Genomic DNA, 17,991 nt, shown 5'->3' with positions numbered 1-17,991 from the left:
GACTCTTAGATAGGCACATGGATGATAGAAAATAGAGAGCAATGTGGGAAGGAGGGGTTAGATTAATCTTTGAGTGGGTTAAAAGATCAGTATAAGATTGTGAACTGTAGGGCTTGTACTTTGCTGTACTCTTCTATGTTTTATGTCTTATTTATTATATAATTTCTGTGGAAAATGCATGTTTTCTTAGCTTTTGAACTGGAATACCATCACGGTACAATCCCTGGAAGGTCAAGACTTTCCTTTAGGTTTGTGGCATGGCCTGTTCGAAGAATTTATTACACTTGGACAATTAACTCCAAGATTCTGTCTGCTAAAGGTGGGTACTTTTACTTTGTGTAGAATAGTTGTTAGATTTTCCATTTGAAACTCATTGTAGATTTGCAATTTTGCTGCTCGGATCTCATTACAGATTCATAAGTGAAAAGCAGCGGAGAGAATTGCCCCAAATTTTACAATGATTGACATACTTACTGTGAAATGTAAAGGTTGCTGATTTGCAAAATATTTCCATAAAATGGTTTGCATTTATATTGCATTTTCAGCTCAAGCAACACAAAAGGCTCTGAAGGAACTCATCAGGTCAGGCAGTATCTATGGAGGGAAGTAGACAGCCACTGTTTCGAGTTGAAGCCCTTGATTAGGGCTTGTTTTCCTGTTGCTGTTTTGTTGTTTGTTAGACCATAAGACCATAAGGCAAGTATCTTTAATCCTTCCTGCAGCACATCCTTAGGTTGGGTTGGCTGTTAATGCAGACAATGCTGTGTTTACATACACGTGATAAATAAATGAACCTGAATCTGAATGCACTTTGAAACGTCCGATCACCTGGCTGCACTTCTACTTCTGGCATATAGGCAGAGACTAAAGGCCACAGCACTGGTGGTGAGGACCAAGAAGTGATAGTCGCAGGAGGCAGAGGAGTACTTACAGGACTTTTTGAGTCTGTGGAGTGGACAATATTCAGGGATTCATCTTTGAATGTGAATGAATATGCTACAGTTATCATTGAGTTCATTAAGAGCTGTGTGGATGAATGTGTGCCTTCGAGAACATATAGACGTACCAAAACCAAAAGCCATGGATGAACCAGGAGATTTTTATTCTGTTGATAGAACACTACAGAACAAAAATACACACTTTGGCTCATCCAATCTGTGCTGAACCATTAATCTCCCTAGTCTCATCGACTTGCACCCAGACCATAGCCCTCCTTACCCCACTTATCCATGTATCTTTCCAAATATCTCTCAAATGTTGAAATCAACTCCACATCCACCACTAGTGCTGGAGAGTTTGCTCCACAATCTCACCACTCTCTAAGTGAAGAAGTTCCCCCTCATGTTACCCCTAAACTTTTTACCATTTATCCTTAACCCATGAACTCTAGTTCTAGTCTCACCCAACATCAGTGGAAACAGCCTGCTTGTATTACCTTATCTATACCCCTCATAATTTTGTATACCTCTATCAAATCTCCCATTAATCTTTTACTTTCAAAGTAATAAAGTCCTAACCTATTCAACCTTTCCCTATAACTCATGTCCTCTCATCCTGGCTATATCCTTATAAATATTCTCTGCACTCTTTCAATTTTATTTACATCTTTCCTGTAGGTAGGTGAACAAAATTGCACACAGTACTCCAAATTACGCCTCAACAGCATCTTATACAATTTCAACATAACATCCCAACTCATGTATTAGTACATTGATTTATGAAGGACAATGTGCCAAAAGCTTTTTTTACAATCCTTTCTACCTGTGACACCACTTTTAAGGAATTATGGATCTGTATTCCAAGATCCATCTGTTCTACCGCCCTACCACTCACCGTGTAAAACGTATCCTGGTCATTCTTCCCAAAGTGCAACACCTCACAGTTGCCTGCATAACATCCTATCTGCCATTTTTCAGCCCATTTTTCCAGCTGGTCCAAGTCCCACTACAAGCTTTGATAGTCTTCCTCACTGTCCACTACATCTCCAATTTTGGTGTCACCGGCAAATTTGGTTACACAGTTTACCACATCATCATACAGATTGTTAATATAGATGACAAACAGCAACAGACCCAGCACTGATGCCTGTGGCACACCACTAATCACAGGCTTCCAGTCAGAGAGGCAACCATCTACAGCCACTCTCTGGCTTCCTCTGCAAAGCCAATGTCTGATCCAATTTACTACATTATCTCGAATGCCAAGCGACTGAACCTTCTTGACTAACCTCCCATGCAGGACCTTGTCAATAGCTTTGCTAATGTCCATGTAGACAACATCCAGTGCCTGCTTTCATGAACTTTCCTAGTAACTTCTTTGAAAAACTCTATCAGATTGGTTAGACACAACTTACCAAACACAAAGGTTTGTTAGACACAACTTACCACCACTCTCTCTCCAAATACTTATATATCTGGTCCCTTAGAAAACCTTCCACAACTTATGTCAGGTTCATTGGATATAATTTCCTGATTTATTCTTAAGGCCTTTCTTAAACAGTGGAACAATATTAGCTATCCTCCAATTCTCAGGTACCTCATCTATTGCTGAGGATGTTTTAAGTATCTCTGCTAGGCCCCTGCAATTTCTGCAATAGCCTCCCACAGAGTCTGAGGGAACTCCTTGTCAGGCCCGGAGGATTTATCCACCCTAATTTGTCTCAAGACAGCAAATGCCTCCTCCTCTGTAATCTGCAAAGGGTCCATGACTTCAATGATGCATTTCCTCACATTAAAAGACTCTTTGTCCATCTCCTGAGAAAATACGGATGCAAATGATCATTTAAGATCTCCCCAGTCTCTTTCAGCTCCACACATAGATTACCAATCTGATCTTCCAAAGGATCAGTTTTGTCCTTTGCTCTCCTTTTGCTATTAATATGTCTGTAGAAGCTCTCAGGATTCTCCTTCACCTTGAGAACAACCTTATGTATTCCTTTAGCTCTCCTGATTTCCTTCTTATTGTTCTCTTGCATTTCTTATTCAAAGATTCAAAGCACATTTATTATTAAAGAATTTATGAATTATACATCTTGAAATTTGTCTGCTTACAGGCAGCTACAAAGGAAGAAACATGAATAACCCAATTTTAAAAAAAATAGAAACCACTGCACAGAGAAAGAGAGAGAAAAAACACACTTATCATGCAAACAATAGAAACAAGTATCCCAAACCAGACGGAGTCCCAGATCCGCTCCTAGAGCAGCCGGAGTAGGCCCAAGCCTCGGTCCCCAGTTCATCACACCAGCGGGGCAGGAATGCACAGCAGCTGGATCAGTTCCTATACTCCTTGAGTACTTCATTTGTTCTTGCCTGTTTATCTGTGCTATGTACCTCCTTCTTTCTTAACTAGGGCCTTGGTATTTCTCATAAACTAAGGTTACATAAACTTGTTATCCTTGCCTTTTATTCTGACAGTGACATACAAACTCTTTGCTTTCAGAATTTCATTTTTGAAGGCTGCACATTTATCAAGTACACATTTATCAGAAAATGGCCTGTCCAGATCTACACTTGCCAGATCCTTTCTCCAATTTAGAATCTTAACCCAAGGATCAGACCTATCCTTTTCCATAATTAACCTTGAAACTATTATGTTGCAAAGTGTTCCCCTACACAAACCTCTGTCACCTGCCCTAAGTCATTCCCTAATAGGGTATCACATTCTCCCTAGTTGAGACTTGACTAAGGAACCTTTCCTGAAAACAATTGATAAACTTTTTCCCATCCAGCCCTTTTAGAGTATGAGAGTCCCAGTCAATACGTGGAAAGTTAAAATCACCTATCACAACCTTTTGTTTCTTGCAACACTCTGCGATCTCACTACCAATTTGCTCCTCTACATTCTGAGGGCTGTTGGGTGGTCTATAATATAATCCCATTAATGTGGTCATAGCTTTCTTATTCCTCAATTCTACCCATTAAGCCTCATTAGACACTGCTCTATTCTCTCTGCTCCCACAACTGTGTGACTAAGCACAGCTCAAATGCTATCCATAGGTTTGCTAATGACACAACCATTGTTGGCAGAATTTCACATGGTGACAAGGAGACATACAGGAGTGAGATAGATCAGTTGACTGAGTGGTGTTGCAACAACAACTGTACACCTAATGTCAGTTGACCAAGGAATAGATTCTGGTCTTCAGGAAGGTGAAGTTGGTGGAACACATGCCAGTCCTCTTTAAGGGATCAGCAGTGGAAAGGGTGATTAGTTTCAAGTTCCTGGATGTCAACATCTCTGAAGATCTATCCTGGACCCAACATATTGTTTCAATTAGACACAACGGCTATATTTCATTAGGAGTTTGAGGAGACCTGTTATGTCACCAAAGACTCTCACAAATTTCTGCAGCTGTACCGTGGAAAGTATACTACTCTCCTTGTGTGTGAAGTAGGAGGTACACAATTCAGCAATTTGCCAGACCACTCAACTGAACACAGGAGTCAGGAGCAACCAAGTTCTGGGTGCTTTATTTGGGCAGCATGCACATATACAATTTAGTAAGTGTAAAACTGAAAACAAACCTGAAAAATACCATTAAGTACTTAATGCAGCAAACTTATGATGATTAAGTCACGCATTCGTAAGACATTGGGAACGTATGAAGCAAGACTTACATGTAAAATATCCAGAATTATACACAACATGAGTAAACAAAGTTTTAAAGTATGTGAGAAGATTAATATAATTTAAGAATTCATTAAATTACCATGGTTGATCAAACACTATACAGATAATTGGGAATAAACTTCTATGTAATATTAACACAAAATATTGCTCAGATAGCTTTCTCCTTTATAAACTAGGCCAAAACTTATGGATGATAATTTATGATGGTGCAAGCAAAGGAAAGGCAACACAGGATTGTGTAAATCTGCTTTGATCTGACTGAAAAACTTCCCCAAAATAAAAAGGCTGCTCTCCTCATGTGGTTCAACTGAATTTCAAATTTAAAGGCAGCAGGGCCTTCAGAATTAAAGTCCTCAGGGCAATCAAAATATACAGTTAGCTGGCAGGGCCTTGTTTCAAAGTAAAAGCCTGAATACTCCCGCCTGGCCTCTATAATGATATCACAGTTAATGCAACAGGTTACAAAGTTCTATCTTACTTTTTCAGAAGGAGAACAATCTCGGACACAGGCCTGAAGTATTTCTCATATGACCCTTGCTTTGTCGTCTTGAGCTCTACTTCGCGAACTCTCCCATCTTCACTTGGAAATGTGCGTGTTACTAATGCCATGGGCCAGTCATTTTGGGCTACCCTGCTGTCCTTCAGAAGCACAACATCACCTTCTTCAACGTTAGAGCATGACTCTTACCATTTGTGGTGAACTTGCAGTGTCTGCAGATAGTCTTGTCTTCATCATCTCCAGAATAGATCAGCTGAATTCTGCCCTTGATGCCATTGTGGTTTACAGACATCCTGGTCTGTAAAGTTTCCAGTTGTGGCCAGTGCATTGTGTTTCTGTGTGAGAAGCATAGCAGGAGTAAGAAGCAAAGGATCAAAGGCATCTGCAGGGACTGGAACTAATGGCCTCAGATTGATAATTGCCTGTACTTCTGCCATGAGAGTGCACAGAACCTCATGATTCAAACTGGAAGATCCTGTGTGCAACAGCATAAAGTCCATGATTCTCCTCGACACACGATCATGTGCTCCCAGGTGCTGGCTATCGGCTATATGTAAGGAGTGTGGTCGATTAAAGTCCCAAGTGCAGCCTTGTCCGTTGATATACCTCTGCAGTTTAAGAGTCCTTCACTGCATGTACGGCTGATGGGTCACTGGGAACCACATGCTCTACACAATACACTGTGTTGACATTCCCTCCTTTCACTGCTATCTGATCACATGGTTGTTTTTCTACAGTACATGTCTTTTGCTTCTTGATGGCTGCTACCTTTTTGTTTCTGGGACCAGTTCCATTAGTCTTTGCAGCTTTTCTACCATACCCTGGATTTGTCCTGTGGCTTTACCTAGCAATTGGGCTTTGGTTATAGAAAATGCATTTAGCTAATTCTTTTCTCTGCCATATTCTAGTGTCTGCCATATATACCTCAGGTGGCAAGTTATTCTGGGATGTTTTTTTTTTGATACTGGCACTTTATGAGAGATCGTGTTGAGGCTGTAGACTGGAGTTTACCTTTTCTTTAAAGTTAAGATGGTTTGTGTGAGAAATTATATGCAGAATTAAAAGGGCTAAAACCTAATGGACTTATTGGCAGCTTGACAAGTCGTGCTGTGAGAATAATATATGAATAAATATGTGTTTCTTCCATGAGATGCTTCTCGATTTACCCTTATCAAATTATATCATAACAATGTATATCAGCAGCTCCAAACAGTATTCTGGGCTCACTTGACTGCAGATTTTCTCAAGCTTGGTGAGCAGAGACTCTGTGTTGCCAACTGAGAATGCAAACTTGCTAATAAACAGTATGTACTTTTAAGTAAACTGTGTTTGACAGTTATTCCCTGGGTCTGAACGAGATCGACATGTGCAAGGGGTGAACAGTGAAGGCCTCCCATTTTCCAGAATGTCTGTTTTAATGTTGTGCACAGTAGGCCAGTGGATGTTCCCTAAGCATATACCATCAACAAGGACCCATCCTAAGCCCAGCTTCTGTCCAAAGGGTGAATTACCAGGACTGTTGATATGCTTCCTGACCTTACGTGCTGTGAGGATATCTCTCCCAAGCAAAAGTAGGATTTGGGCTTTATCATCTAGAGGTGGGATCTTTTTGGCAAGACACTTGAGGTGGGGGTGATAGAGAGGAGCCTGAGGAACATGCACAAACTGCTGGAGGAACTCAGCAGGCCAGGCAGCATCTATGGAAAAGAGCAGTCGACGTTTTGGGCTGAGACATGGACTGTACTCTTTTCCATAGATGCTGTCTGGCTTGCTGAGTTCCTCCAGCATTTTTTGTGTGTTGCTTGTATTTCCAGCATCTGCAGATATTCTCCTGTTTGTGAGAAGCCTGAGGAGTCAGTTTTCTTTGTGGTTGTCTGGAATGTCATTACATGCAATTAGTGTAATGCAATGCCACCATTTCATGCTTCAATCTGATAACCCGTTACTCTTCTGCCTGATCTCTCCATTACACCAACACAGGTCTTCAAGATGTAGGATGATGAGTTGCTATGGATGCCAACAGATCAAAGACATTTGACTGAGCTAAGGATCTGTTGCGCTGGTCATCAATCATTGCGTACATCTTGAAAGCATTTTCTCGTTGCCCTTTAAGATATACTTTAACTAAGCATACTGTTGAACAGGATTTTGTGGCTAGACTGCTGTTATAAACCTCTGTGCATAAAGCATTCACAGACGGCAAAGTTTCTTATTCTTCCTTCCCGCTATTTCTGAAGTACAATCTAAAATCTTGAATGCCCAAGGAGAGGGAGGAGGATGTAGGGCTGTAACATGATCTTATGACTTAGAGTTCAAGGGTACCAAACAACACAACAACATTGACAGTTGTCATGTCTCCCACTGTTGGAAACTGAAGAAGAAAAGTCTTCATTCTGTGACCCAACAAAGGAGTTCTACGCAGCATTGGTGGACCAGTTGCCAGTAACAAATTCTGAAATACAAAGAGAAACAAGGAATGGCCTGACATTGTCAAAAGTCTTTGCAAGAATGGCCAGTTCAGGGTAATCCTATGTCTCCAGAGTTCTCAGTGAGACAAGACTAACTGTCGGTATGTCAAAGAATGCTGATGAGTGGATCTCATGTTGAGGTTCTCTCTAAACTGCACACCAAACTGTTAGAAAATCTGCATGAAGGACACCTGGGTACAGTCAAGGTGTCAAGATGAAGTCTCGCTGGGAATATATAGACAGATTGAAGACTTGACCAAAAGCTATTCAGGGTGCCAAAAGATTCAAAGTGGACCACCACAGGCACAATTGTACCTGTGGGAGTGTCCTTTGTCACCATGGGAAATATATATTGACTTTGCTGGGCCATTCATGGGCTCCATATTTCTGAAAACTGTGGATGCGCATTTGAAGTGGCCGGAGGTCATACCAATGAAGTCAACCACTTCAGAAAAGGGTCTGATGATTATCTTTGCCAGGAATGGCTTACCTGAACAAATTGTGAGTGACAACGGACCTCAATACACATCAGAAGAGTTCAGACTATTCATGAAGAAAAATGGCATCAGATATTTCAAATCAGCTCCTCACTACCCAGCAATGAATGGGTTTGCTGAAAGGTTTATCCAAACCTTCAAGAAGTCCATTAAAGCTATGGACAAGGAAGACAGTTTTCCACAGCACAAAGTGGACTATTTCCTTTTTATATATTGGAACTCTGTTTGTGTGAGGACAAATGAAACACCTGCAATGCTGTTCATGAGCAGGAATCTGAGATCTTGCATAGACCTCTGAAACCAGATCTATGGAGGGAAGTGCAAAATGACAGTTCAGCCAGTTACCAAGTGAATCAGCAAGGAGCTTCAAGATTGGACACGAAGTCCTGGTGTGTGGTTACCAAGAAAACAAATGGACACCCAGTAGGATCGCTCCAAGAACTGGACCATTGATGTACACAGTGAATGTTGGAGATCATACGTGGAGACGTCATGTGGCCCAGCTACTGGATGCTCAATTGGAGAACACACCTGAGTCGACTGCATCCAACAAGATGGACACATTACAGCCACCAAACTTCTCTCTCAGTAATGGTCATGTCACTAACAGTAATGTGACAATGGCAACCAAGAACGTTGTATTTGACAAGACGCTGCCAACCTGATGCCACTCCACAGACCTAGAGGCACCGTACTGAAAGAAACAGAGTGAAGACTGAATCTTTAGTATAGTGAAGTTAGTTATGGATCATTATTGTGAAAGCATGCTTATTTGAATATGGTTTGTGAAAGGGAAATTGAATGTTTGGTACATATACAGTTTTGTGTTACATTAATCTAAAGAGGGAGGAAGTGTAATGTATGGATCTATTTCTTTTAGATCAATGACTCTGCTTAGCACTACGTAAGGACTGATAACTTACCTATGCTCATTGATTTGTTGCCTACGCATGTGTATTGATCTCCTCTCTCTCTGTCTCGCTGCAATGTGAATTATTTAATTGATATGTAGTTGCACAGATACAACATGAAGCATGACGGCAGTTGAAATCAGTGAAGAAAGAAAAGGGAAGATGTGATTCCATTCTCCTCTTTATACTTTGAACCTTAAGAAATCCAGTTCTCTTGCAAAGAATGTATCAGTTTTTCAACAATAGAACAAATGCCGTGGCCAGTGTCTAAATAAGCTAAACCAGGCAGATAACCACTTTCCTTTTGCTGAAAGCAGCTCCATTAACAGATCTCAAGTTCTCTTAACTCCCAAGTTATCCTTATTTGAAATCTTTGGAAAGACGTCCAACTTCTTCAAAAGTGTACTTTCTATTACCACTGGCACGTCATAACATTCATTGAGCTTGCTGCAGATCATTCTTAAAGCTACAGCTGGATTGCCTATATGAACTGCTCTAAAGTGCCTAACATAACTTGAAGATTCCATACAAAGCCATTTTGACAGCAGGTCCAATTCCTCACCAGTAGTAAGATCCATGTCTTTGATTGTATTATTAAAAGACAACTTCCATACTCTATAACTTTCTGGATGGTTGCCAAACTGTGATAGGCCGATGCTCATGGCTCTTTGCTTGCCAGATACTTTGCCATATTCATCATGACTGAGGGGTCTGGATGGCCTACCAGTAAACTACCTTTGTGCTAAGGTATGTTAAACCTTGGCTGCCAATGTGGATCATTACTCACAAATTTTGGCATTGAATCCTCTTTTTTAGTAGTAGGGGAATGCCTTGTTTGGTGTTGGACAGGTCAGTAAGAGTTGTGTAACTAATGTGAAGGATTAAGTATTTCTGAGCTTTGCTGCAAGCAACTTGCTGGGGAGGTAACCACTGCTGGCTGATTGCCCTGTATTACTACCAGGTGGCTTTTCTACTGTACAGCTCCTCAACCTCTTGCTCTGCTGCTGCCTCTAATATCACTGCCTGGGTGATAGTAGCTGCAGCCTATTTTTGAAGAGGAAGGGAACTCCAAATTAGCCTCTAGCCAAACTTTGTCTGATTTAATGGCTATCTCCCGCTCTGCAAATGCAGTACATGGTTGTGCAGTCTCTGCCTTCGCTCTGGCTCCTGCTGCTGCAGTGCCAACTAACGATCTGATGATTGCAATGAACTGTAGTCAACCTGTCTGGTGAGCTTTGTCTTTCCTGTGATGTTGTGTATTTTACATACCTCTCATCCATAATGCTTGTTATTCACTATCATCGACTGTTTGTAGGCTGTTTGGCCAGATGCATTATCTTTTTGTTGTATTACTCTCCTTTTGTGTGAATTAGGAAGTACACAATTCAGCAGTAAGCCAAACTCCAGTCAAATGAACATGGGAATCAGGATATAGCCTTCAAGCTCTGGGCAGCACGCACACATACAATTGAGTAAGAGTAAAACTGAGAATGAACCAGAAAAACACTATAAGTACTTAATGGAAAAACCTTATGATGATTAAGTCACACATTCATAAGGAACTTGGAATGTATGAAGCTACACTTACATGTAAAATGTCCAAAATTATACACAGCGTGAATAAGCAATGTTTTAAAGTATTTGAAAAGATTAATATCATGTAAACATTCATTAAATTACCAAGGCTGGTTGCTGACTATTCTGGTCATTGGGAATAATATTAACTCAAAATATTGCTCAGATAGCATTCTCCTTTATGAATTAAACAAAACTTACAGACAATGATTTGCAGTAATGCAAACAAAAGAAAGGTAAAACAGGATTGTGTAAATATGGCTGTTTTCCTCACATGGTTCAACTGAATTTCAAATTTAAATGCAGCAGTGCCACCAGAATTAAAATCGACAGCACAATCAGAATAAAAGTCGGCAGGGCCATATTTCAAAGTAAAAGTCTGAACAGAGAGTATTCTAACTGGCTGCATCACCATCTGGTATGGAGGGGCCACTGCACAAGATTCAAAAAAGCAGTGGAAAATTGTAAACTCAGCCAGCTCCTTCATGGGCACGCGCCTCCCCAGCACTGAGGACTCCCAGAAGGCGAAGCCTCAAAAAGACGGCATCCATCATTAAGTACCCCATCACCTAGCACGTGCCCTCTTCTCATTGCTACCATCACGGAGGTGGTACAGGAGCCCAAAGGCACACACTCAACATTTCATGAACAGCTTCTTCTTCTCTGCCATCAGATTTCTGAGGACAATGAACCCTTTCATACCACCTCCCTGTTTTTTTTTCTATTTTGCACACTTTTTTGCACTACTTATTTAACTTAATTTTAATATGTATTTCTTATTGTAATTTATAGTTTATTGTAACTTATATTATGTGTTGCAATGCACTGCTGTAGCAAAACAACAAATTTCATGATTTCTGCCAGTGATATTAAGGACCTGATTGTTTCAGATTCAGATTCTGCAAAGAAAGGAGGAGATAGCCAGTATAATAGGGTGAAGGGGAAGGAGTAGAGCAAGGGCCTGAGTGTCCATTTCCCTTCACAGATACTGCCTAACCCATTCAGGTCCTCCAGCTTCTTTTGTGTTGCTCCAGGTTCCAGCATCTGCAGTTTCTTGTGCCTCCTTTAGAATCTCAAAATACTTGAATGCCCTTTAAATACTTCGTGGAATTTGATTACTTGTGTGATACACTAAACATAACAACCATTTGCATACAGAAAGATCCCAGAGCACTTAAATGATTAGATAGTCCATTTGAGTGGTACAGGTGAAGGATAATTATTGGCCAGAACATTGAGGAAGATAGTCCTCTGTTTCTTTGAAAAAATACTGTGAATTTTTAACATACAAACAAAAGATCAAATGGAGTATTTATTTGGCTTCCCATGTGATAGATGGTATCTCTGACAGTATGGCATTCCCTCAGTGCTGTAGTTCTATGTGGATGCATTACAGTTTGGTATGTCAACTGCTCTGCACAAGATCACAAGAAACTGCAGAGAGTTGCGGACATAGCTCAGCACATCATGGAAATCAGATTTCCCTCTTCTTGTTTCCTCAGTAAAGTAGACAGCATAATCAAAGACCCCAGCCACCCTGGGCATTCTCTTCTCTCCCCTCTCACAATGGGTATTGGAAAACCTGAAAGAACATCCAACCGGGCTCATAGTTAGCTCCTGTCCTATTGTTATCAGGCACTTGAACAGACCTCTTGTATGACAAGAAGGACACTTGATCTTGCAATCTACCTAATTTATTGTTTACATGCACTGCATTGTCTCTGATGGGACCTGATCACTCACGTTGGTTCAGGGCCAGTAGTGTGTGTACACCAACAAGATGTTTGTGTTTGGATTGAGATTAGCTTTACTTGTCACATGTACATTAACACCTACAGTGAAATGTGTCATATGTGTCAAATCAGTGATAATAGTGTTAGGCAAGTCTTGCTACGCTTCTGGGGCCAACATAGCATGCCCATAACTCACTAATCCTAACCTGTATATCTTTGAAATGTGGTAGGAAACCAGAGCACCCAGAGGAAACTCATGGTGTTATGGGGAGAATGTACAACCTCCTTACAGACAATAGCAGTAATCAAATCTGGATGGTAGAGCTGGTGCTGTAAAGCATTGGACTAACTGCTACGGTACCATGTTGCCCAGGCTTAGTCCTGCTGGTCAAGCTCCAGCACAGAATCTCATCCAGGAGAAGATATTCTTGCTTAGTGTCCCAAGCCCAGCATTCTTACTGTTGTGGCAATGGTTGGGTCATACATGGAAAAATTGACATCTACTTTGGATGGGATTCAGAGTGGTTGGGTCAGGCCCAGAACAAACCACAGTTTGTATTACATATCTTATGATAACACACACATTGAAATCAGCTTCTGAAATTAGTTCATTCCCTGTTTAACTTAGAATGAATGTATTCTCCCAGGAATTTAGTCCTATGTTTACCGGAAGGACTTTATATGTTCTCCTCATGACCCCTTGATTTTCTCTACATTCCAAAGGTGTATGGGTTAAGGTTAGTAAATTGTGAGCATGTTATGCTGGCACTGGAAGCGTAGTGTCACAGCGGACTGCTCCTCGCACATTCTCAGACTGTGTTGGTTGTTGATGCAACAACAATGCATTTCACTGTATGTTTCGATGTTTTGATCTACATGCAGCAAATAAAGTTAATCATAAATGCAAAAGATTCTCCTTTTGCTGGAAACCCAGAGCAACACACACAAAACTCTGGAGGAACTCAGCAAGTCTGGCAGCATTTATTGAGAGGAATCAACAGTCCACAAAATGCTGTAGCAACTCATGAAGTCCAGATGAACAGTCTAGGTCTGATATGTAAGTTGTTTATTCCTCTCCATAGCTGCTGTCTGATCTGCTGAATTTGTCTAGCATTTTGTGTGTGTTGCTCTGGATTTAGAGCATCTGCAGAATCCCTTGTGTTTAAGGCTATGTATTGTGCAGCAGACAGAACTGTCCCTAATTTTGCAATGGTTTGTATGCTTATTGAGAAGTGTCAAAGATGCTGATGTATAGGTATTTCGATAAACGTGCATTCATATTGCACTTTCAGGACGTAGAATGTCTCAATTATTAAAGGTGTTGGAGGAAATCTCCATAGATGCTGCCTGACTTGCTGAATTCCTCCAGAATTTTGTATGTGTTGCTCTAAATAAAGTTTATCTTGAGTTGAGAATCTGTCTCCCACACAACCCTAGTGATGATTGACTGTTATATCTCAAAATCCCTTCGATGTCAGATGCTGATACAGGTGAGGAGGAGAAGACCTTATGTAGTGTGACGGCAAATGGTGTGTATCCAATGATATTCATCTCAGATGCTCGGTGCCTGGGGAGCATCAGTGGCATCAGTAAACAGCAGCTTTGGCGACTCTTCTCACTTGAACTGCTCAACAAGTACCTTCAGCGGGATCCTACTGAGGGCGAGCTCTTGTACCGGGTGCCAACCAGACACAGGTGAGGAAACATGTCCAGGATACTTGAAGTAATGCAGAACTGATCAAGGACACTAAAGTTCATGTTCTCCTTACTTACTTACCTATTTATTTATGCATGTTTGTACTTGCACGGATTGTCTTCTTTCGCACATTGGTTGCTTGTCAGTCTTTGTGTAGTTTTTCATTGATTCTATTGTATTTCTTTGTTCTACCATGAATGCCTGCAAGAAAATGAATCTAAGAGTTGTATATAGTCACATATACACACTTTGATAATAAATTTACTTTGAACTTTGAAAACTGAGGAAGGCTTGAAAGCAGTCCTAGAAGGCACATTAAATCATTTGGGATTATCATGCTGCTGTAGACAGCTTGGGGACATCTTTACCTACTTATAGAGCACTTCAGCACTGACCTAGGCCCTTTGGCCCATCTAGTCCATGCTGACTTGATCTGCTGCCTCGTCCCATCTCCCTGCACCCAGACTATATCCCTCCAACTACATCCCCCATCCATGTACCTATCCAAACTTCTCTTAAGTGTTCCAATTGAACCTGCATCTACCATTTATACTGGCAGCTCATTCCACACTCTCATCACCCTTAGATTCTCCTTAAGTATTTCACCTTTCACCTAATCCTATGACCTCTAGTTTGTTTTTAAATTTTAAAGATACAGCATGTTTACAGACCCTTTGTTCCCTATGAGCTCGCCTCCCCTCTCCCAATTACACCAATGTAAGCAATTAACCAGTACATCTTTCGAATTTGGGAAGAGACTGAAGCACCTGGAGGAAACCCACATTGTCACAGTTATACTAATCACTACACTACCATGCCAACCAAAGTGATGGGATAAAGCCTGCAGGCATTCGCCCTATCTATATCCCTCATAATTTTTATACATTTCTGTAAGACCTTCCCTCATTCTCCTATGCTCTAGGGAATACCCTGGTCTTTGTGTGGCTCCACACCCACCAATGAGATCGATTCTTAAATTGACTCCAAAAGAATTGCCTGGTGGCTAAAAAGATTCATATAGAGATGGCCTTACCAGGACCTTCCACATCAATTAAAGAAAGATGAAGCTTAAAAGATTAATTTTGTTTTTTTATCTATCATTTATTTATTTGAGGTATTGCATGGAAGTGCTGCTCAGCTATTCCCCTGATTGATTTTAGCCTAATCATGGGACAATTTACAATGACCAATTAACCTACCAAACAGTACGTCTTTGAACTGTGGTAGGGAATTGGAGCACCGGGAGAAAACACACACGGTCAAGGGGAGAATGTACAAGCTCCTTACAGGAGCTGAAAAAGTGAAATGCATCATTTTGCTTCAGGAACCAAAACCGGAACACCTTGAGGAAACCCAGGGTCACAGGGAGAACGTACACGCTCCGTACAGACAGCAGTGGAAATTGAACCCCGATCAGTGATTGCTGGTGCTATAAAGTTATTGCTCCAACTGCTACTTGCAAAGTATGTTAGTATTTATTGGGAATAGAAGTAAGGTATACTAGAACAGAGCAAGAGATGAAGGCATTTAGTCACATGGAGAAACAGGAGAGATTGAAAAAGTTAGGTTGATTATCATTAGAGAATGTTAAGGAGAGATTTAATAGGGAGATTTTGATAGGAAGATGAGGCAGCTGATTCTGGTAGACAGGAGTTAGAAGATCAGTGTTGCTTCGTTAAAGGTCATTAAAAAGCCATGGTGGGAGAAGAGAGGAATTTTATTTATACACTGAGTGGTTACAACCTGCAAGTAACACACACAAAATGCTGGTGGAACTCAGCGGGTAAGACAGCATCTATGGCAAGGAATGAACAGTTGATAATGCAGTTCGTGACCCTTCATCAGAACTGGAAAGGGGAAAGAAGCCCGAATAAGATGTTGAGGGGAGGGGAAGGAGTACAAGCTGGAAGTTGATAGGTGAAGCTAGTTGAGGGGGTAGATGAATGTGTGGGGAGGGGAGATGAATTGAGAAGCTGAGAGGTAAAAGGCTGAAGAAGAAGGAATCTGATAGAATCACAATCCAAACTAGAATCAGGTTTAATATCACTGGCATATGTCATGAAATTGGTTGTTTTGAAGCAAAAGGTTCGAAGGTTAATTTATTATCAAAGTGTACTACACCGAAATTCTTCTTCTCTGGGTAGCCAAGAAATGAAAAGAAAGGCCACACAATTATCAACCTCCAAGTTTCCCCTCCCCGCACAAAAAAAACAAACAAAAATGTAACAGGCACATCAACTCCCAAATTCGCTCCCCCCTACACAAAAAAAAACAGGCGAAAAACGGTGAAAAAGGCCGCCCACATCCAAAATGCAGAAAGCCCGGGCAACATTCTTCTGATACAGTGGCAGGCTCTCCCCTGTACGGTAGCATAGCAGAGCGATTCTCAGCGATCAAAAGGTTGACAGTCAGTGCTCACCCTCCGCAGTTGCCTCGATGTTTCTATCTCCCTCATCGCTTTAATTGGCAAAATGGAGCTGAACATGGGCTCACACCCCACAGCCATCCCGCAGCCTGCCTGCCTTGAAGTTCTCGCAAGCTGCCTCTGCTTCCCGGAATCCTCTTGGAGGCTGCAGGGCACTGGAACACCCAAACAATCTCCAAACAGCAGGTTACAGACTCCAACAGTTCCAGAATCATATTCAAGGTGAAAAACAAATGTAAAAGACATAAAAGAAGTTAAATAAATGGTTTCATGATCTATCCAGAAGATGTCAACTGAAGGAGCGTTGTATGCAGGTGCCATTTTGACCAGCAATTATTGCAATACCTACAAATATAAATTCATAAAAACAAATAAGTAATACACAAAGAGAACAAAAAAGAAAAACAAATAGTGAGGTAGTGTTCATTGTCGAATCAGAATTCTGATGGCGGAGGGGGTGGAAGCTGTTCCTGAAACATTGAGTGTGTGTCTTCAGGCTGCTGTTCCTCCTCCTTGATAGTAGCAATGAGACAAGGGTATATCCTGGGTGATGGAGGTCCTTAATGATAGATGCCATCTTTTTGAGGGGAGATTTGATAGAGGTATACAAAATTATAAGGGGTATAATAAGTGTAAATGCAAGCTGGCTTTTTCCACCAAGGTTGGCCGAGACTAGAACTAGAGCTCATTGCTTAAGAGTGAAAGGTGAATTGTTAAAGGGGAACATGAGGGGGGACTTCTTCACTCAAGGGGTGATGAGAATGCAGAATAAGTTGCCAGTGGAAGTGAAGGATGCATGTTCAATCTCAACATATAAGTGAAGCTTATATAAGTACATAGATTGAGGGAATGGAGGGCTATAGTCCAGATATGGATAGATGAGATTAGGCAGAATAATAGTTCAGCATGGACTAGATGGGCCAAATGTCCTTTTTCTGTGCTGTAGTGCTCTATGACTCAATAATAAAGCAAAATGCAGAGGATTGGAGCTCAGTGATGAAATGTGGATGTCAGGGCTGTTTACAGTTGATTCTTTGTTTTAGCTGGACTGAGGAGCCTATTGGAGTTACATATAGGTCTGACCAATTAACTATGGTGGATTTTGTTCACTGAAGTAAACCAGGTGGTTTCTACAACATTTGATAAATTTGCCTATATTGAAAGCATAAGAAAATCTGCATGGAAATCCAAAGCAACACACACAAAATGCTGGAGGAACTCAGCAGGCCAAGCAGCAACTATGAAAAAGAGTAAACAATCTATGTTTCAGACCGATACCCTTCATCAGAACTTAAGAGGAAAGGGAGAAGTCCTTCCTTTCCTTTCTGATGAAGGGTCTTGGCCTGAAACATCAACAGTTTACTCTTTTCCATAGATGCTGCATGGATTGCCGAGTTCCTCCAGCATTTTGTGTACATTGTCTACATTGAATTGTGTTTAACATCTGTCCAAGGTATTCATCCTTCCTAGTTTTCAGAATGCTATGATCATTCACATACCTAAATCAAATTTTTCATGCTCTTTAATTTGAGCTCAGTATTACCCTGATATCGTG

General features: G+C 41.0%; 1 protein-coding gene across 7 annotated transcripts in view; it reads left to right on the top strand.

The window, feature by feature from the left end:
* cfap65 (cilia and flagella associated protein 65) overlaps positions 1-17,991 on the top strand; it is a 218,755-nt gene that overhangs the window by 121,409 nt on the left and 79,355 nt on the right. For 6 of the 7 annotated variants that reach the window (XM_072260975.1, XM_072260974.1, XM_072260973.1 and 3 more), the window contains 2 exons: positions 191-319; positions 13,794-14,010. In XM_072260975.1, coding sequence (XP_072117076.1) covers positions 191-319; positions 13,794-14,010 — 346 coding nt within the window. The remainder of the gene's footprint in view (positions 1-190; positions 320-13,793; positions 14,011-17,991) is intronic. The other variant, XM_072260976.1, reaches the window with a different exon arrangement.

Source organism: Mobula birostris, chromosome 6 (genome assembly GCF_030028105.1).
Source record: "Mobula birostris isolate sMobBir1 chromosome 6, sMobBir1.hap1, whole genome shotgun sequence".
Taxonomy (NCBI): Eukaryota; Metazoa; Chordata; class Chondrichthyes; order Myliobatiformes; family Myliobatidae; genus Mobula; species Mobula birostris.
This window is presented reverse-complemented; position numbering and strand designations above follow the sequence as displayed.